Source organism: Anabas testudineus, chromosome 14 (assembly GCF_900324465.2).
Source record: "Anabas testudineus chromosome 14, fAnaTes1.2, whole genome shotgun sequence".
Taxonomy (NCBI): Eukaryota; Metazoa; Chordata; class Actinopteri; order Anabantiformes; family Anabantidae; genus Anabas; species Anabas testudineus.
Genome location: NC_046623.1, coordinates 7,093,395 through 7,115,925, shown reverse-complemented (window position 1 = coordinate 7,115,925; position 22,531 = coordinate 7,093,395). Strand labels below are relative to the sequence as shown.

The following is a 22,531-nucleotide window of genomic DNA, read 5'->3' as shown; positions in this document are numbered from 1 at the left end:
ATAAAGTACAGCTGCCTTCAGCTGCTGTCAGAAACACTGTGAAGACCCAGAGAAGCTGTAAAAACGACTCGGAGGGAATTTTCTGCAACTTTCGCAGATGAGAAGTTGGAGTCTTTAAGTGGTTATAATGATGTAATTAATTATGGTGCATAGTTGGATTTCAGTATCAATAACTCATATTCTGCTCTATTAGTAATTTTGCTGTTTTGCTTCCAGCCATAATTTACAGGTTTCATCCTTGATTACTCATCTGCAGCACTAAAAACTACTCCTGTGTAATAACACAGCAGTAAAATGCTTTTTGAATTGTGTACAATGACTGTCACAGTAGTCACTCAGGACTTTTTTTTACACAGAATACTGACACATTTAATGTCACCACAGGATTTCAGAATCTGTTAAAGCGTTAAACAAAAAATGTGTTAAAGTTAAATTATGTGACTGTTAAAAAAACAAATCCAAATCCTACATAAATCTCATTAAATGCCTTTCAAGTTGGATTTACCCCTCCTCATCTTACGAGCAGAAGCTTAAAAGATGCACCCGAAGGAAGCGATTATAAAAATAAAAGTGTTTGTTTATTTCTGTCGTCCACGTCTCGTCATCAAATCCTGTTTTTAGTGCATCTCATAAAGTGTATGTACTGTATAATGAAGGTCAAAAGCAAATCGTAATGTTTTTAACCCTGCTACTTTTGTGTTGCTGTAATCATGATTTACAGACTTAGTGTGTCAGTGAAGTAGCATCTCTGCTCCTGCTGAAACCCCGAACGCGTCTCAGAAACAGCAGAGCTGTCTACAGATGACTCCTTGTAGCTCTTCAGTTAAAAGCTTTAACAGTTCTGAACAAACAATCTCATTAATGGCTAAAAAGGGGGGGGGGGGGGGGGGGGGAACTTGAGCAATAAAATAATGATTACAGGACATTAAGCTGAATGTGTAGGGAAACAGTACAAAGCCTTTGTTGAAGTTTATGGAGGAAACAAAGATGAGTCATTGTCTGAGAAAAAAAAAAGGTTTCTACTCATGAAACAAGATTGGTTTCGCCAAACCTGCCAAGATCTTTGGTACATGTACTGAGATTATTTCTCCAATCATCTCTGGGAAACTGACCTTCGTGTGGAGTGACTGAGCCTGGACAAAAAGGTCAAATGTAAACTGATGGAGCTTCTTTACTGTCTGAAACACACATAAAAATACAAAGAGACGACGTCACTTGAATGAAATCTACTCTGAGCAATGTTTAGACAATGACTCAGTAAAAGCAGAATTTATAAAAACCCAAGCTACGCTCAAAAACTGCTCTTTCCTAAAATAGCAGGGTCTAAAAATAAGCAGGCTGGAAACTCATCATACTAAACTCATCCATTAGGCATTTTTTAACACGTATTTCTAATTTACTAGCACACATACACACATCATTAAAAAAATACAGCATCTCCATGTATTTAATTACACGCATCCCTAATAAATGTTTCTAGTTTATTGGTGGAGTTACAACCACTCATTTATTTTGTCCTCTCTGATTGCGTAATTTGTTAAAATGCAGCCACATGTTCTGACACAGAGTCTGAACACGTCTACGTGCAACAACAATGAACGTGAACTTGTCAAAAGCGCACTTTCTCACCATTTGGAGGGAGTCCAGGAGTCGGGTGAGCTGGTAAAACCTCTGAGCACAATCGGCCGTCATTCGATAGTTAATGAGCCGATCCAGTTCATTGATGTATGTGAGACGCAGCTCGTCGAAGTACTTCTGACTCTTCAGACCCTCAACTGGAACTGTTGAAAACAGCCACAAAACATGTTTGACTTAGTTCTCTCTGCTGCTCCTCGGCCTGTTTGTGTTGATGCTCGGTACACACGACTTTACTTACTAATGCTGAAGAGGAGCAGGGCCTTCATGCAGAGAAACTCCTCTTGGGTGATCTGCAGCAGCACAAACTCCTGTGAGAGATGTCTCATCCGCATGCAGTGCTCGTACATCGTGGAAACGTGCATCCGGTGTCTGCGGATGTAAAAAGGTCAGGACGAGAGATGTGAGTGAATAGAGCAGTACAAATCACACGGGGCGCGAGGTTAAAGTCCTTTTACACATTGGACATTTATTCTGTAATGAGTAACTACAGAAGAGAAAAGGAATATCCATGGTTAGATCCATTTCTGTGAACAGCGACAGTGAGTTATCTTTTTAAATACATTCATCTCTATAAAATACAGATTTCCTCAGTATGACCTTTGACATCTAGCATAAGATTTAAAACCATGTTAAACTAACAGAATCTTCGTTTTTTTTAAAGTTCATCAAAGGAGGTGATTGGAAATTTCATGCCAGAACAGTTATTCCAACACAAATGGGAGAACAAGAATAAAGGTTTGCTACTTCTTTCATAATCAATCTGGAAAAAACAATTTGTAACATAGTCTTGCACCATGCAGCATCTAAAAGCCATTTAGTTTATTCCAGAAATCCCCAATTTTTAGACTACACAGCTGACTATTCTCAGCCGGTGTGAGACTGGATACAGAAATTCTGGCATGTGGTTGTATAAATATTTAATATACAGAGTCTAATGTAATCGCGGCACCGTTTCTGGATAAACTAAATGCCGTTGATGTCGCAGTGATAATCAGGATTATCTCGACATGGACTCGGAGATAACACGCATTTTGCAGAGAGTATGAGGGGTCTGCTTTGTTTTCGCAATTTAAAATTTGTCACTTCCAGATGTCTTTATTTTGAACTAAATATCAGTGAGATTGTCCAAAACTAACTAAGCTCCTAATGCACTGTACTAACAGCACAATCTCTTCCTTTCACGTGTTGGACAGGTGCTGAAGTCTAACTAATGGATAAAAGGACTTTCAACTATATTTGCTGTAAGCAGGTAGGAAACACTCTCGCACTCTGCCACACTTTGACCAGATATCCACACCGATACACACATTTACCACTTACGGAAGTGAAAGTGTCACAAAAAGGTTTGTGGTAAAGGATGACCTGCAGGAAATGTGTTTACGCCGTAAATGTGAACTACTAACAAGCACGTTATCGCTCCATGATGCTGGATGCGAAGTTGACGCTACTATAAATACTTACACTCTGCTTTCACAGAGTTTAGCTTCGTCAGAAAGAAAAAAAACTGTTGCATAATGATGCTGGTGTCACTAGGGAGGGACACTAAAAACAGCAAAAAAGACGAGGAGACAACTCCCTAATGGCTCGTACTTTAGCTCGTGTGATTAAGTATCCATTTATGAGTAGTGTCATCACTGTCACTAAGTATTTACTATTCAGGCCCGTACTTAATTTCTCATATAGTTTGAACAACTGCTTTTTAAAGCTTTTCTCTCTCCCTCTCTCTCTTTTTTTTTTTTTCTCTGCAGATTCACTGAGCACAAATGGTCTATTTCAGCAACACCCCGCCTCACACTGACACAGTTACACAGTTCTATCTGGGAGCTGCCCAGTGGAGCAGTTTTGGTTTCGCTGCTCTTTTAATTCTCCAGCCAGTTTTTTTTTTTTTTCTTCTTCTTTTCAGGACTGAACCAGCTCCCTGTCAGTAACAAGGCTATTGCAGTTCTCCTATCCTGCTTTTCTAGATAAAAGATGTTATCAAAAGCTTGCAAAGAGAAAAGAAAGGTGCGGGTGTGTTATGGCTACGTTTATAAAATGAAGATACTTTAATTTTGGTATAAGTTTTAATTTCTAATTGTCCTATTTTATCTCTAAATGTGACAAATATCTGTCTCACATCTGTCCTGGTGCTGATAACCTAGGAATGAATCATCAAGTCTTTCATTACGGATTTTCTCCCTTTTATTGAAAGCTGATTTTTTTTCTTCCTATACCTACAGCATGGCAGTAAAACACTGATGGAGCCAAATAAGATTTCAGGTGTGGTAAGTATTAATATCCCCCACTGATACTTGGACAGACCTCATCATTGTTGTTGCCTGTAATATCCAGATCTGAATCAGCTTCGCTCACCAGCACTACGAGAATTTCAAAGCTGAAAACTAATGTTCCTCACTTTAATCTCACAGTTAGAAAAGAACACCTAAGGAGGAAATTGGATGAACATTGTCCACGTAAGCCTGCAACCATTTCCACTTTGCATTTATAAAATTCTAGAGATGTCTTTGTGCTTGTGCATGAGCAGGAAAGCACATCAGAGAAACCGGCAGCTGTATCGTGTCTAAGAGCACCAGCTTACTCCGTGAGGCTGATGTCTGAGTATCATGAGGAACAGAGCGCATTGTTCACCCCTAACGACCACCTGATCCAATCATTTTAGAGAAGATAATTGGATTCAAGAAATCAGGGCTATACATACTCATTGAACACAAGATCCGGAGCGAAGTAAAGCATCCTGCCGTTGACGTTCTTATAGGACCTCCATCCCAGGGCAAACACCATCACCCCCATCCACGAATGCTGAATGACGGTCATTTGGTCATCCACGTGGAGATTTCTAAAACCTAGAGACAAAGATTCACAGTCAGAAAAGTCAGTCAATTGCCAGAGGCTTTTATCTAAAGCAACTTCATTTTAGGACTACCATGTGTTTATCTATATATCACAACCCTTGAACATAGCTTTTGTGCCACAGACCCATCAAAATACAGGTCTGGTGTTGTACAGCTGCACCACAGCAGACAAAGCCAATGGTACCACAAGACCAGACTCACGTGTCACCAAATCTGCTCCTACAATATAGTACAAAACATACAGTGTGTGTCCACGTCTCTGTCTGATTGACGATGAAACATTAAGGCGCACTTCTTTATTTTGATGAGATTAGTGCAGTGCTGCTGTGGCACACATCTAATAACACAAATCAGTTACAGTTGGTTCAGACTAGAATTAAAAGGCGAGAACGAGCTACACGTGTTTTCATGTTGAATTTTTTTTACAGCAGTATTTAGTTCTTCTTCTCTGTCCAACATCGTTTAAACATAATTTAATTTAGCTTGTTAGTAGAATAATTTATAGCAATTACTTAAATTAAATTTTTATGTGTTCAATTTATTTTATTGTGCTTATGTTTTAAAATGTGGTTTGGTTTATAATTTTTATTTTATCGCATCTATTTCTCCTTTGCATTAGTTTCAGCGTCTCTCTGTTAAGCACTTTGAATGGCAGCAGCCTGACTGAATGGCGAGATGCAACTTAAATCCTTAGGCACTGCCACCAACTTTTCACGTCGGTCAGCACAGATTACAGCACACACCCCCAACAGCGTTTATGGATATGATGCCACTTTCTAACACTGCCATGCACCGTGTTCAGTGTTCATCCATTCAAACTAGTCACAGCAGTCCTGCTCAGGGACGGAGGCAGCACCCTAACTGTTTACAGCCACTGCACTGTAGGACATTTTAGTTTATTTCAGCTCACTGTTATTTTGATTTACAACTTTGCTGTTTTGATGGAGTCTCACCAATCAGACAGCACACAGCTATCTACAGGCAAACAAATACAAACAGTGCCTAACTGGTGAGTACAGTGGGAATAATAAGCTGCCAAAAAGCCAAACAGGACGATAAACTTACATTTATCAGGTAGACACAGACATAATCCCAGTGTTGCTCTATATCTCCTGGATGTGTAAATAAGTAACTCTCTCTATCAGCTTTAAAGGTGGTCATCCGTTAAGTGTTTACAGCTTCTTTTCAGTGGCCAGAAAATCAGGTTAAGCATCACAGCAGTTCTTACTGGTTTCATATTGAGCCTCAAATGGCTTTCTGTGATGAAACAAGCAGCCCCCTACCTGGCAGCCCTTTAGCCCATTTCACCACTTTGACCAGCTGTCTCTCTCCAAGTTCGTTCAGGCTGGTGAGCAGCGTGGCAGCTGAGTCCGGCTGGCCGTAGTCGTGTCCCGCGTTCACCACCTCAGGCTCGATAGACTCCAGGATGTTGAGGAAGACCAGCTGGGAGTTGAAGTTCAGGATCGATTTGGGAGAGACATTTTGGACCGCGTCTGCTGGGTCCTGAGCAGGATGATCCTCTTCAGGGTTTTTTTGTTGCCCAATCTTTTTTAGTTTACGTGCTATAAAACAAAGGCAATACCGAATATTTAGTTCGTTTGTTAAAAAGTTACAAATCAAGCTGTGAAAGGTTTTAATGATGACAAATCTTAAGTTACACATTAGCTGCTTGTTTAGTTTCCAGTCCAAGTGACCTACATGTCTTTTACCCATTATACTTCATTCAAATTCATTCACTCTCTAAATACTTATCTTTGCAGTCATGATCTATTTTCTGCCTGATTTTATGAGGTCTTACTGCACAATTGGACTTATTACAGCTAAATATGCTACGCAGAATGAAAAGATGATCTTCATTTGCCTTTTTAAACATGATCACAGCACAAATCCTCTGCTAAACTTTCTATGTTAAACTGCTAAATAAGGAAGGAAATCTGACCAGGCTGCTCACACACGAGTAACTTTTTAGATCGTTTGAAAATTAAAAGAAACTTGTTCAACCAAGTCATCGGTTCTCATCCCGCAACTGTGGTTTATAAGTAAGCTTTTTAAGGGAAATATCAATTTTGCCCAACAATATTCAATACTGATCTACTAATAGCTTTGCAGATATTGAATCAGATTCCATTTGAGAGAGAACTCTCGGAGCAGATGAGTCTCATCTGGTGGAAAGCCCTGTGGTCATCATGTGTGCGCACTTGCCGGTGAGATGCACAAATGATTTTTTTTTTTTATTCTTTGCTACTGCAGATTTCTGAGAACATATTCTTTTAATTAAATACTGTAACTCAGTAAATGGTGCAGATTTGCATTATGTTTGTTTCCTTATGTTCGGATCATTCAGGGATTAAAAAACAATCAAACACCAAAACAACAAATAGTAAGACTAGGAGACTGTTTCCTCTGCACAACAACAGAGCTACAGCGTGAACAGTTAAGCTTCAGCTCAGACTGTTATTTCAGTGACAGCTGTGCTGCAGCTTGAGTGGCAGACAAACATACATGGTGACCCATGTGCTGAGCTCATAGAACAACTGCTGTTAACGTGGGATCTGCGACAAGATCTTTTAAAAAGGGCATCCTTTCATAATCAGATTCTTCGAGTAGATTAAGATTAGAAGATTGGTTCTTAATTAGTTCTGTATTTATGAGTTCAAAAAACAAGAGAATCAAATCAAAGGGGCGACATATCATTTTTTAAAATCCATTTTATCAGTGTTGACTGACAATAAAAAGTAACTGTTAATTGTCATGATGCTACTTCAGGCACCTTCTGTGTGGATAATGTCTCATTAAAATTGCGACCCGGCTTTTCAGTTCAGTTCAATAAATATTGAACTGCCAGTTATAGATACGACTTAAGTCTCTTTCTTTCTGGGAGAGAAACACAGATTATATAAGACAGATAATTTGCAAGTCTCACACTTCCATTTCTAATCCAATAACAAATATTTCAAATGAAAATGGTTAATTAAAAATTCCTCCCTGGGATTTTCAACTGTTAGACTGAAAGGCATCTGATCTTTGCAGAGTACAGTGTAAATAGTTTGGGTTGAGCTAACCTTAAGACTCTCATGCTTGAGTTGAAGCCAATACAAACAAGAGGAGACATCCTAATGATGGATTCAAGCATGGTCGTTCATGGGCTCACATCAAGTCTAGAAGAACAATTAATTAGTCAGGATGTTGTCACTTGTCTGTATTAAGAGTCAGTATACAGTGGCAGGAAAAAGTATGTGGACCTTTTGGAATTTCATGGTTTTCTGCATTAATTTGTCATCAAATGTGATCTGAACCCTTGGAATTACTGGTTGACCCCCTCTTGGCAGCAAAAACTTCAACCAGGCGCTTTCTGTAGCTGTGGATCAGACCTGCTCATTGTTCAGGGGGAATTTTATTCCATTCTTCCTGCTGAACTGTTTTAGCTCTGTCATATTCTTTGGACGTCTCGTGTGTAGCATCTCTATTAGGTTGAGGTCTGGACTCTGACTTGGTCGTTGTCCTGTAACATCACCCATCTTCTGCAGAGTTTCAGGCGACGTACAGGCATTCTCACATTATTCTGAAGAATTTTTTGATACACTTAGGAATCCATCACTGCAGGATGGCCACGCTCTGATGCAGCAAAGCAGGCCCAAATCTTTTTCAATTTCCTCCACAATACTTTACAGTTGGGATGATGTTTTTTTTTAATGATGATATACAGTGACCTTTTTATGCCAGATGTAGTGCTGTGTGTTCTTTTTAAATAGTTCAATATAGTTTCATCAGCCCAGAAAACACTTTACTAATACTGCTGTGCAGTGTCAATCTGCTCTTTGGCAAACTTCAGGTGTGCAGCATTGTTCTTTTTAGTCAGCAGCAGCTTCCTTGGGGGTGTCCTGCCATAAACACCCTGCTTGTTCAATGTTTTACCTACTGTAGACTCATGAACACAGTTCTAATGATACCTTCAAATCTTTGGTTGTCTCTTGGGGTTGTTTCTTTACCTTATTAATACTTGTTTGTTGTGCTACTGGGGTCATTTTGCCTGGATGCACACTTCTCGGCAGAGTAGCCACAGTCGCAAAATGACTTCATTTGTAGATTGTTTGCCAAACTGGAGACTGGTGAATTTCTAAAGTCTTTGACATCACTTTGTCACCCTTTCCAGCTTTTAGTAAATCAATAATTCTGGATCGTAGATCCTCTGAAAGCTCCTTTTGGAGGAGCAAGCTCCTATAGCCTGCTAACACCCGACTATACCTGAGTTTTTTTCTTTCATTATTCAAAGAGTTCATACCTTTCATACGTACATACCTTTCCCACTATCACTGTGAGGTTTAATAGTTGTTCTCAAAGACATGAAAGATCAGATTTTTTTGTGTTATTTTTTTAGGCACATTGTAATAGTTAATATTCTTGACTTAGATGGAGATCAGATCACATTTTATGACAAATCAAGGGATGAAAAAGATTCATTAAAAGATTCACCTACTTTTACTTGCCACTGTGTGTAGGCTGACCAACTCACTGAGCTGAGAGCTCAGTATCTGAAATTGCTCCTGTCTGAATCTGACCTCCTCTGAATAAGCTGCAGATTTATCTGTTACAAGCCAATTTCAGATCAGCGCTCAGTGCACATGTGAAATTTACTGACCATTTCTGCTCAATGTATTCACATTTTTGGTCCAATTTCTTCTATGCTGATACCAGTGTCTTTGTCATTATAATCGTCATCATTATCGTAACCATCGTTTTAGGTTTCCAGGTTGAGCTTGATTGCACGAAAAACTCAAGGGTGAGTTTAGCACTTTGTTCCTCCTCTTGATATGTCTTTTGGGAATGTGTGCCTTTGTAGATTCCAATTTAATCGCACTTTGGTGTCCAGGTTGTGGATCTCGTTACATCATTAGCTCACCAATGTAAATTGTGTTTCTGGAAGGGTGTGCAATAGCACTGTGTCTGACAAAAGAAGAGCGAAAACTACAACTTCACACGTCCTATTAGACTATAACAATAACCACAGTGGGTAGCATTTTAGGGTTATACCTTGATACTAAGAGGCTAATAATAGGATGATACTATTGTAATGGGAAATTATATTGGGCTATTTTGTGGCATCAAAAAATATATACTGTATTAATATATATATATATAGTAATATATATATATATATATATATATATATATATATATATATATAATTTCAATTGAATTGTTACAATATACAATATAATTGGACGCCAGCAACACATTTCAAAAAAGTTGGGAGGGACAGGGGCACCAGTAAACTGAAAAAGTTGCTTAATGCAAAAACAAACAAACAAAACAAAAGAAAAAAAGTCTTATTCATTATTTTCCAGTAATTGAACTGCAGCTAACCCTTTGGACCATTCTGGACCAGTGTAAAAGTACCATTGTATTCTGTTCATTTCTGTTGATGTCAGAAAATACTAAACTTTTAAAATACCTGGAATCAGATATTCAACTCTGCTGTTATAAAGCAGAAGCATTAGTATCATTTATTTATTATTATTTGAACGGTGCACGGAGGAGGAAGTGCTCTGGTGGTAGAAACCAATGCAGACAGAATTATGAACTTGCCCAAATTTAACAAACTTTATTTTTAATTTTCAGGTGAAATTCAATTCTCACAGGAAGAAGGGGCACAATAGTGAGTTTTGGGCCTTATAGCAGTGAAATTCTCATTTAAAGCTTTTACTCTAACTTTAGAGAATTGCATTTAGTAAAAGCATGACTTACTTTTTTGGGTCAAAAGGAAAAACAAATTGTTTCTATTTAGAGATATTTCTTAGCTGATAAAAAAGAAGATTAAATAAGTCAGATTTAAATGAAGAATTGCACCCACATGTCCAGCAGAAACTTAGGGTTTAGTTGTCACAAAGCCAGGTTTCTGAATTATTTTCATATTTATTTTGTCAGTTTAACAAGGGAATATATTTCCTGCATGACTGTTACATGTATCTAGCCACTTTATTCATAGAAGCTAGACGTGATGTTTCTAATAAATAAAAACAAGATTAAAATAGGAGTGGATTTAAGTTTAGCTAATAGAACATACAGATACATTTACTTAGTGTTAATTTATTAGGCTGATGAATAACAAGTGACGACTTGCAGTGATTAAAATGAAGGTGTTAAAAGCCATGTGGTCTGAAAAGAGACTATTTTTTTTGACAATCATGAGACCTAGAATCACTTTGACATCTTTCATATGAGCTTTGTTATGTGTAGGACCAAAGAAATATCTAGTAGAATTAAAAGCACTAAAAACTCCCAAACTCTTCTGGCACAACAACTGTGGTATTTAAGTCACCAGATATGATGCACTGGTCAAACTTGACAGTAATAAAAAGTAGTTCCTAGTTTGGAAACCTCAGTTTTAAAAGCACTAGGCACAATATGAAGTTGTTTCCGTTTATAGGGAAGGTCAGGATTGTGTAAGAGCTAAAATTACCGAAGGAGATCAAGCTACACCACAGCGAACCGGAGTAGATCAGAGCCACACCACCATCAGGCCCCGCAGACCCAGACTTATGTAAATGAGAGAGCAAGGCGTGTGCAATAATGCAGTCAGGCCTCAGTCAGCAGAAAAGTCAGAGAATCATAATTTCTGAGAAGAAACATAATCGTTGGAAACATGACACTTATTGTTAAGAGGCCCAGAATTAAAAAGGCCAAATATAATGTCAGTAGTAAGCAGTGAATTATATCTGATGTGTGGGGAATGAGGAGGGTCTTCATCTAAACAAAGTATGTTGATCATTAAAGGATTCTTTTCTGTGTCTAATTTGTAAAATTGTAGGTATGTTAAATATAGTTAAGGCTGTCAGGGCACTGACTGAAGAAGCTCTTTGTCTTCCTACCTATGTAATATCAGAGCACTGCATAATTATTATGTTGTTATGACTGAACTTTAATGCAAAGTGCTACTTCAGAAAGCTTAAAGTAAGAGTTCAGTGTTTACTACTTGTTTTTGTGGGCACAACCTGGAATAAGAACTCAGTAGACATTTTGTTGTAACTTTGTTAAGGACGTTTTTTTCAAATGGCCCAAACGGAGTGAGAATATTAAATTAAATGTGATATAGTAACACCTTTAGTAATAATTACTATGGAAGTAATCTTAACCACCATGATGTCATATGACGTACTGTACCATAAATCCTGCACATCATAAAAGGAGTTTAAAGCCAAATTACATCATTTGCTAAAATGGATATTTAAACTATATTAGTGGCATCAAGATTTCTAATTACTCTTTATCTGGCAATGAAATGTTGCCAGAGCAGTTTTTTTACCATAGCACTGCAATTTTGTCTTGAGAAGCTGAGGGAAAACTTCAACACAAAAACAGCAATCAGGTCCAAGAAAGTCAGAAGATCAGGTCCTACATTTTCTGATATGACAGACAGATTGCTAAAATCTACGACAGGTAAATGGATTTTCATGCAAAAAGCCTGGGTTGGCAAAGGTAACCTGGCTGCTCGGCTTCTATTTGTGGATGTAATTAACATTCCAGACATAACATGGAAATGAAATGACAAAACCAAGTAATTTTTAATAACAATTCTTTTCAATTTTGAACCGATGCCAAACTCAACAGAAGAAAGATTCTGAGATTTCATTGCTTCTCTTCAGACCTTCCATAGTACGACAGAAACAAATACCAGATCTTAATAATATGATTTAATGATACAAAGTTTATAATTTAATCAATGTACCTGCTAACATATTTGTAATTTGGCGATAAATGAGTTCCAATATTAAAATGTTTTGAGTAAAAGTCCTATGGCATAATAAGACCAAATGTATAATGTTTTTGGTCTTCACAGCAACAAATAATTGCCATAAATTTTCCCGTGAAATGCCGCGAGTGAATTACATGTCAATGATGAGAATATAAGTGAAAGGATCTTTTTAGCCACAACTAGAAAATGTGTGCCTTTTTACTGGCAATCACAGCATTAGATCACATTTTCCCTCCATGGGTTTGTCAGTGACTGGTGGCAAAATTACCAGCATGTCTGCTGCTTTAATTCACATGTCTCATGTCAGCTTTGTGCTTCTAGTACAATTTTCACCGTTAACAGAATGAGAAAATGGAAGAGAGTGAAAATTGAACACAAGACTAAAATTAGTCCACTACATGTCAATCTTTACAGCCTAATATGACGAACAGGTCTGGGTGACAGTAAGGAGAAGTGAATGGAATAGGTCTAAATTGCATGGCAGCTCAGTCAGGGGCTTGATTATCAGTAACATCCCCTATTGTGATGATGCTACAATTGGGGAGAGCCAGCTAAGATGTGCAGTGCAGAGAGAATAAAGTACTTGGTCTTGGGGAAACCATTAATAGTTTTACTTTTGGGACTTTCTCTGTTCTGGGCTTTTTTCACACAGTATGTAGCACATTATCATGGCACATATTGCACTACTGTAATGCATATTCACACTGCAAACATATGTCGGATTTAAAGAGCTGCAGTAATTATGATACTAGATCTCTGCAGAAGTGCAATGTAAAAATAAAGAAAATCTTAGCACATGAATCCGTCCTACCTCCGAGCGTCATTCCAGCTTCAAAACACTTCTTCAGCCGACAGGACGGACAATTCTTTCGTCTTAGCTTATCAATGGTACAGTCATTTTTGCTTGCACACAGGTATTTCTGTTTGCCTGCATGAACAGAGAAACCACACATTACTTGGGTGACCGTACGTGCTAAACACAGCATACATCCCTCCATGTGAAATAAAAACTGACCAGGTTTATGTGGAGGACACTTAAACCTTTTACCCTTTACCTTCTGCAGCTCGTTTGAAGAAAACCTTGCAACTACCGCAGGTCAGTGCACCGTAATGGCAGCCAGAAGCCTCGTCTGAACAGATCAGGCATGTCCTCTGTGGTGGAAAGAAGAACTCCATGGGAAACATGTGCTCTCTGCCTGTCTCAAACCTGCAGTCATACATATGAAAGAGGACTTTTATAAAGCATGAAGAGCAAAAACTTATGATAAACACAAGCTGCTGATCTTCTACTGATGACGGACAGTTGACAGTTGATTTTCCTATTTCATCTTTTTAAAATACTGGGCTCCACTCCAGCACCCCTCATAGCCTTTAAAAGGAAAGCAGTTTGAAGAACGAATAGATAAATTTTACTATAGAACTATTTATTTTTTATTGTGGCTTCCCTGCACCTTCTTGTCTTGAATGTATCAACTACACTGTATTTATTTATTTTTTATTCTGAAAATCTTTATTATTTTTTAACTAATAGCCCATTTGCCACAAATCAAGCCTAACCTTGAACTCCTATACCACAGAAGTGCTATAATTGCTATTCACTTGTTAAATCCAAACTGTAACCGCAAAGCAGTTAACTGTTCATTCCCCAGAACTGCGCTACAGAGAGCGTGATGACTTTTTCCGATAGTGTGGGAAAGATTCGAGCACTAACACCGCTGCCAGGGAAGGAGGGGGTGGGGATGGCCGGCTTTAGCCTTGAGTGCACAGAGATTGGAAAAGGTTCAGACACAACGTTGCCTGAGTGACGTGAAACTTAGATATCAGGGTTCAGAGTAAAAGTGACAAGGATGAAGCTTAACTGAAGATCCTCCACTCTGCCCTGATTGATTTTAGATGACAAAGAACATAAAGACAAAATAACCTCTATAACAGGGACCCTGAATTCGAAAGCTGAGTTAATTACACTATACAATTAGTCTTTAAGTCCAGCATTTCATGTTCGACACTAGTAACCTACCCAGCTTGTTTAGACTGAACTCCAGTCAAGGTTGTGATTAAAACGACATGGCAGTTTTAACACGAAGAGCTCTGCTGATGAATAGCGACAGAGAATTCTTATGTAGTCTGGGATCCATCAGCAATAAATGTGAAAAATATGCATGCCAAGATGTGCATGCCAACACAATGAGGGCACAGATCAACTAGGGCGATTACTGAAAATAATGCTATAATAATACACTTTGGTTTAAACATATTTACAAGTGAAGAATGCTCAGCAATATCTAAAGCCTATGTATGAGAAAAACGTTTCCTAAAATGCAATCGAGTCTCTTATTTGTTTACAGGACAGGTCTGATGTCACTGGAAATACTAATAATAATTAAAAAAAATACAAAACTGGGACAGAGCCATGTTTCCTGCTCTGATAGATCACACTTTATTAGTCATTTGGGAACTGAGGATACTATTACTATTGCAGTTTTCAACTGGGAGTGCAATATGTATGCTAGAGATAAATAGTTTAGCAAACATCTGTTTTCACTTATTTATGAGGTAATAGTAAGCAGTTATTTCTTGGTTACAGTCCATACAGGGTGGTCGAGCATGGGATTATAGACTGATTCCAGATATTTTCAGTGAACTCTACTACTGCACGTTTGTTTTTTTCTTAATGAAATATGCGTCCTCTATTTATTATAAGTAAATGCTACACTGTGGATGCCAAATTAACTCCTCTACCCCCACTTCTACCTGTGCTCTTTGCATTAGCTCCTGTTTAATTGTTAAAATGAATCATTTTAATAATCGGTTTGTGTGGCAATCACACTAAAATGCAGCTCATACACCCAAGGTGATCAAAACTTTTCCCGCACCTCGCTAGTCTTAAATCCTGGGTTTTTAAAAAAACACAGCAAATGGTGAAAAAAGACTGAGGTGATGAACACAACAAGAACAAACTACATCAATAAAAGATATTTTTAACTTGTAAAAATCATCATAATGTGACCTACAAACAGGTGACAGAGCAATACTGCAGGTGCGTCAACCATATTCCTAGAAGTTAATCAATAGTACAGCAAGCACGTGTGTCCTTTGTTTTTTCAGATGAGACCATGCTCCGTAGTGAATGAATACCCTTAATATGCCACATGCTATGACCACATGTAGCATCCACCTACTATACACATAATATTAATCAGGCAGATTTTTTCTGACAACGACTAACTGAGCAGTTGAAGCAAAGCAACAGGTGCACAGCAGGTCACTGCAGCAACAGCTAAATGTTGTAAAAAGCCGTAATGTTCCTTTATGTAGACTTTTTCTACCTAGTCACAAAACTGATGTGATCCTCTCATTTGAGAACCCCACTGACTTCGACCTGCTACAGTAGTTTCTGTATCTTCTTTCGTAATTCACTGTATATACACAGTTACGCAGGGTCTTGGTGTTCTAGGCTCTAATAAGGGACACCGGCGTCAGACAGTACACTCAATCATTCACCAGCTCACAGACGGTCGGTGAAAGGGCATGTTGACGTTAGCAGCGAGCAGTGTTAATTCTGTCAACGGAGACATCGCATTCAACATTGTGTGTGTACATCTGACGTGTTTATGAAATGAATCCAACAAATGTGGTGATAATGGCTACATAGAAGGAAGGGAGGAAGCTAAATTAATGCTGAAAGAAGAGCCACAAATGAGAAGACAAGCAACACTTTTGAATAAGACGGTTTTTTTTCACTATTGGCATTTAAAAATAGTTGTGGATCTATTATAGAATCAAACGTTAAAATAATGTTTTAAGCGGTTTCCCCAAGTAAATCACAGAAAACTAAATTTGCTTTTGACAAATGTTAAAATGTTTAATATTATTCTTTGCTACATCCTTTCCTACTCTTAAGAATTTTTTATGAGTAAATGTAATCTGCAGTCTGTAATCTTGAAGCCTGTGCACTGCACACGACAGCAGGAGACAACATTAGTCTGTGAACTACAACTTTCTGTCACTTAATGGGAACTTTCTGAGCATTCACGATATTTCTGGGGTTATTTCGTCATTTGATTCCTAGTATGATTTTCTCATAAATGTAGCAGACTACTTAGATAGATGAAGCTATATTATAAAAAGGTTTTTTCAATGTTTATTGGAAACTGAGTGCTTAATCCTTGTGTGCCTGATAACTTTACTTTAAGTCATCTTTAGCTGAGGCAAGTGCTAACATTAGTTGCCATTTAACTTGTGAAATTTTAGAAAATGTCACCAGTACAGCTAGATTTGACTAGCTTTACTAGTTTTTCAGTAAGTTTAGGTAGTGTCTCAGATGCAGGAAATTAATTCCTCCATCTCAGCAGCACTTCATTACTCAAGCCTTTATGGCACTACTCATCAATTGGCAGCATAAGGCTATGGGCATCTTACCAGAATGGATGCAATCAAATATAAGGACGAAAACATCAAAAATATAGTGATGTATAGAAAAATATAGTGATGAAAACCTGCTCTATAGTTCATGCAATCAGAGGCTAGCGTGACAGTTCAGCGTGACAATGATCTAAAGCATACAGCCAACACAAAGCTAAACTGGCTTCCAGACAAAACTGTACTTGAGTGGCCCAGTCAAAGTCCAGACTGGGTGTTCATAGACACTTCCCATCCTGTCTGATGGAAGCTTGAAAGGATCAATCAGGAGAAATTAGGATAAACTGCATAAACTCCAGACGAGACACAACCAAGAATTCCAAAAGCTGTAATTCCCGTCAAAGGTACTTCGCCACAGTTCTGCATTTTGGGTGTGATGCGTTTGTAACTGAGAGATTTCAGTTTTTTAAATGTGACTTTTCTTGAGGTGCCCTGGTAGCTGAATGATTATAGTTTCTGCCATGTTCCCACAGCAAGCCATGTTTAAGCCCAGCTGGGGAACTTTTACTGCATCATACCCCTTCTCTTCTCCCAGGTTTCCTGTCCAGCTCTTCACTACAGTCTTTCCAATAAAGGCAAAAAAAAAAGGAGTTATGGTGTGTAATTTGCATGAAGATGTACTGTCAAAGGCGTCTGTGCCTCAGATTCATTGGACATCCTGGCTGCAGTGCAGAGATATTCCTTTTCTCAGGGTTAATTCAGACAAAATGTCTGTCTCATGATCCACAAACACTAACAAATGAATAAAAATTTATATTAAATTGTTTTTGAATTGCAGTGTGCAATACGTTTACATATTAAAGTGTTTTATGCATCAAATCTTTATCATGTAGATAAAATAAATAAATAATTCTCTGACAATTACAGAGCGATTACATCACACTCACACAGTCCTGATGAAGCTTATTAGCTGAATTGTTGATTATTATTTCTTAATTAATAAACTACACTAAAGATGCTTTTTTTTTGTTTCCCAAACAAATGTAACTTTGATTTTATGGATATTTACACATATTTTCACATTTCAGTTGTTGGTCAGATTTCTGGAGAGTTGTGGTTTGGTTTAATCCCACCAAATGTCTTTCTGATGAAATGTATTCAAAGACTAATCTAACTCTTCATATAATGCCCTCCACCACCCACTATGACCTTAAGAATACATGTGTTGGAAACACACAGATGCTCTACTAGTTGTAATTTTGCATGAGGATTTGTAACATGTTGTTATTTGGTTTGACTGTTATCATTGGTTCTTTATTGTGGGTATGGAAAATGACCTCCTGACACTAGATTAAAGCCAATCTGGCTACCACTGGGTTTCTGAGGCAGATATATATGTGGATGTTTGTCTGTTTGTTTTAAAGCACTTTACAGACACTCTTTACTGTTTCTAAATGACCTGTTGGCATTTGGCATTTCTGCTGTGACACTTCAGCAAGCATAAAGTTCTGCACATGTCTTAGTCGCTGAAGGTCAAAAACAAATGCCATCAACAGCTCTGTGAACTTCATACATAATGCAGTAAGGAGGAAAAACTCAATCAAACCAATTCTCTCGTGCACAGTTTTTCAAGGTACTTGGCAGGTAGGTTGTGCCAGACATCTAGGAGAATTTGCCACCGTCCTTCTGTGAAATCCTCCATCATGCTGCATAATGAATTTGGGACTGATCAGACAACGCCCCGATTGGATTGTGTGACAGAAAAGAATCTAAACATGTAAAGTGACTAAAACTTTTGCACTATATATCAATACTGGAATAGCTCTAAAAAGCTCATAGCAGGAAATAATTTGATCCTGCTGCTCTTACTCAGGCATTAACATACTGGGCCTGACCAGGTACAACCAGTTGCCAGGTACACTTAAAACTAAGCCAGCTTAATCCAACATGCTGCAATGAATCGTGAAAGGGATAATGTTCAGTTTGTGTTCAAACTGTTTTATTAGAGTTGATTTAGCTGCATGATTATTTACTCCCTGATTACTTTTCATCGTTTACTACTTGTCATATAAATATATATATTGCACAATAACCCTTTGTTCTTATTTCATTTACTATTAGTTATATCATTTTCCTACAGTCATAAATGACAAGTGTTTTTTTTATATATAATTTTCTTTGCAACATTAATTGATAAAATATTCTTATGTCTGTTAGCAGACTGTTTGTTAAAACTCCACGTGCTTTTACTAAAAACACAAAAGCCATTTGAATTTGCTGCTAATTTTGTGTATATGCTGTGACTGCAACTACTCTGCAACTACTTAAATGAAATGAAAATAAACAAGTATGACAACGATGAGATCAGCACAGTGTTACTTAAGTGGAAGACAGACTAAAGAAAATTACATTTGGGCAATCGTGGAGTTTAGCAAAAATCAGAATTACAGCCACATTAATCTGATTAGTTTATCTGTAAAGTTGACACATGATTAAAACACATTCAACTGATGACATGTAAATTACTGAGGTGGAAAATGTGCTTTAACAAAGGTTGTTTTCAATCTAATTTGTAGAAAAATTCAAAATAGAAAATCAGCTCTGGGTTCCTCATGCATTCAAAATGTCAAGGATACTTTTCTAAAAATGCATTAACACCTCAAATTGATGAGCTAAATGTTCCCAGAGCACTGAGCCTAGACTGATAATTCTGTCACTGCAGTGTGTTTTGTTTTGTTTTATTTTATTTTATTCGGTGTGTTCAGTTTAACGATTTGTGTCCAAAAATACCTAAATGTATTTATAGGTAAAAGCATCTCCCAAAACCTTAATATCTTCAAAAAGTGTAGTGTAGAAATAAGTAGAACAGTAAGCAAAAAGGTTTATATGAGTAAAGTCTGAATCTATTCCTTACATGGCTTCTTGCATATTGAAGATACATCCTTGTGTTTGTTGTTATTACAGTAGTGTCCATCCTAAACTAAACAGGCAAAAATGACACGACTCCCGTGTGTGGGGTCATATTAAGACCATAGCTATAATATTACTGCTCTATAATAATAACTATATTATTACTGATTGTGGTTGTCGTTCTTAATACTTACCTAGTGTCATTGAATGTGACATCCATCCACTCTCCGACTTCAGCCTTCATGTAATTGGAGTTGGCATAGGGCGGCCTCAGCATCCCGCCAGGGTACCACTGCTCAGGGCGCATGACGCTCCTGTCATATGGATTACATATGAACGCGGCGTTGGCTGCTGCGCTGTTTGAACTCACGCACTGCCTCGAACCCCAGAAGTGAGTGTTGTACTTGTCGTTAAAGCTACAATTACTGGCCCACATCGCCCGGTCAGATTCGCCGTCTTCAGATTTCAATTTGACGCCGTACTGCAGCGGCTGATAGCCGCCGAACTTGCTCTCCAACACCTCCCCGAAGTCTCTCGCTTCATCCGGGGGTTTGTAGACTCGACTCGGCCGCTCTGCAGACGCATGGCCAAAGTGTGCCAAGTCGTTTGGAGCAGATGGGGCGTAAGGGCAAGAGGCGGCCCGCGCACTGTCCAGACGATCTGTCTCTTTAGAATTGATGTCACCAGCCTCGCACAGCGTAAAGTTCTGCTCATCCCCAGATGTCCGAGTGGAGGAGGTAAGGTGAAGCAGAGCCGCGGGAGGGTCGGAACTTTTAAACACTTCCACCAGGCGCCTGTGTCCGTGCAGGGAGCGCTCGTCTGCGTCGGGACACCTGTACTCGGGGACAGCTGCGTGGGCTCCGGGACAGCTCAGGGGCGCAGCGCCGACTCCGAAGAAACACTCCCCGCGCATCTGCTCGTGTGCAGCGGCGGCGCACGCTGGGAGAGCTGCGTCCATGTCGGCCGCGTCGTTGGACTCCACGGTCAGACCCAGCGACACGGACACGGCTTTGCACAGCTCCCTCGCTGTTTCTGAGATTGTGGCGCAGGTAGAAAAAGAGGGGATGTCGCCCACACGGCAGCCAGCGTTGAACAACTCCTCCTGAGGAGCGGCAGCTGTTTGACAGCAGTGTTTTTCCATGGCACAAGGTTGCGGAATAATGTGTCCGGAGTTTTTGGTGAAATACACCCGACTTTCTTCACTTTTTAGCGTCATGCTGGGAGCACTCACAACGTCGCCTGTCTTCATTTTGTCCCCCCCTGGCCAAATGTTGTTACAAGGTAACTGTCGGTTAGTTTGGCTCATTTCCCAGAAAGTGTTTACTTGGCCAGGAAACCGAACTTTGCGCGTCAAAGTCTCTCTGCTGGTCCCAGTTGCTGCTCGCCCCACGCTGTGAAAAACGCTTTGGTAAAGGTCCTGGGGGAGCTGCAGGAGCACGAAACTCCTCCTAAACTGAGATCCTCGCTGTGTCGGAGGCGTTCAAGTTAGGTTGGATTAAAACTGCATTCAGGAAGGGATTTATGTATCTGCCAGGCGCCGCACTTTCACCCAGTGAAATGAAAGAAGGGCGTTCAACTGATCATTTGCCATACTCTTACATTTTTAAACGATAAAGAGGGATGTCACAAGCCAAGCCCCTCGTTCGCGGGTCAGCCTGGTGTGCAGTGCGTCTCCAGGTGGTTTGAGTTCATCCCTAACTCTGTGCGCACCCATGGCACTTTATGGATTGCCTCAGGGCAGAAGCCTGTTTCTTACTTGAGCTCATCCACTTCTGTCGCTGCTGATTATTTTTATTAGATCAATTGAAAGGGGAAGGGGGGGGGGGGGGGGGGGCTGTCAAAGTCAATCAATCACCTTCTCAGGTGTTTCCCACTGTGTTTCATCAACAAATTCACATTTCAGTTTATGAGTCACTCAGGTATTTACATGTTCCACCCTGTAAAAGCTGCTGTGCATGGGGCTACATCTCTTGCATGGACCTGTGCTGAGCTCTACAGACCCAAACACAGACTCCTTTTGCTGCCAGTTTAATTATCAGTAATGCTTTTATGCCTCTGCAGTTGTAAATCCTGTCCGAACATTAGATGTGAGCTACGCACGAGCATTTCACTTTGCAGCTAGTCGTTTGAACTCACCCTAGTAAATTATTGCTTGAAAGGGACATATTATTTTATTTAGTGGGATTTATCAGAGCGGGCTGAGATTACTTTTCAACACAGGCGCACTGGTACATTCAGTAATGTGCAACATTTTAACTGGCGTTCAGTAATGTTTGACAGAGCCATGATTTATCAGTCATCAAAATGTTGTATCTGCTACAAGAGATTCACTAGAATCAGACTTACTTGTTAAACCCCTTGATTCCTCATGCCTATTAAAGTCTCCTTCCACTCGAAAATGCGTTTTATTGTTAGTTCAGTTACATGTTTGAGCTTCACATTCATGCCCTTAAGTGGGAGGTTTATCTTTGCCCACTTTAAATATGATTTTGCGCCATTGTCACTTGTAGTCGTTCAGCATGCAGACTTACACACGTGCGTGATGTTAAAGCTTGAAGCCGTCCCCTACACAGAATGGACAAGAGGCAGGCCGGGCCTAAAAGTGCTGCAGTGGTAATGGAAGAATTTAGATTTGTTTCTTTCTTTCTGAAAAGCCAGACACAAATCATTATTCTAGGTGGTATTTTGAAACTGGAATCTTGAAATGACTTACACACAGGGCAATGCACAGTTTCTCCCTTAACCATGTTTGCAGCTGATACTTAAGACACCACACACAATCAAATTGAAATGTTCTAGATGTCTTATTCATCCTTTTTGTAGTTCTCACATTTCTGTTCTCATATTCCCATTAAGTTCCACATGTTCCAACATTCGGATCTTGGCTAGACTTGACTAGAATGATGCTGATTAGCAGAGGTGATAAGTACAACTCCCATTTCCAGAACACTCGGGACCTTTTCTCTGGCACTGATCCTCCCCTGTCCCATCACAGATGTTGGCTTTTGCACCTGTCATT

At 39.1% G+C, this 22,531-nt stretch overlaps 1 protein-coding gene across 1 annotated transcript; it reads right to left on the bottom strand.

Annotated features, from left to right (window-relative positions):
• Positions 1-878: 878 nt before the first annotated feature.
• On the bottom strand, positions 879-20,818 carry ar (androgen receptor). Its single transcript, XM_026372064.1, has 8 exons — positions 19,707-20,818; positions 13,299-13,450; positions 13,055-13,171; positions 5,774-6,052; positions 4,337-4,481; positions 1,877-2,007; positions 1,630-1,781; positions 879-1,178 (listed from the first exon to the last, which is right to left on the bottom strand). Exons 1-8 carry the CDS (start codon positions 20,816-20,818, stop codon positions 1,020-1,022), a joined length of 2,247 nt encoding a protein of 748 aa, XP_026227849.1. The 3' UTR covers positions 879-1,019.
• Between the last annotated feature and the right edge of the window lie 1,713 nt (positions 20,819-22,531).

Coding starts and splice junctions, on each gene's coding strand:
- ar (XM_026372064.1), bottom strand. CDS start 20,818: ATGAGCCAAACTAACCGACAGTTACCTTGTAACAACATTTGGCCAGGG. Junction 6,053..13,054: donor AGCTGGAATGACGCTCGGAG/GTAGGACGGATT, acceptor TTTGTTTTATAG/CACGTAAACTAAAAAAGATT. Junction 2,008..4,336: donor CCGGATCTTGTGTTCAATGA/GTATGTATAGCC, acceptor TTACATCCGCAG/ACACCGGATGCACGTTTCCA.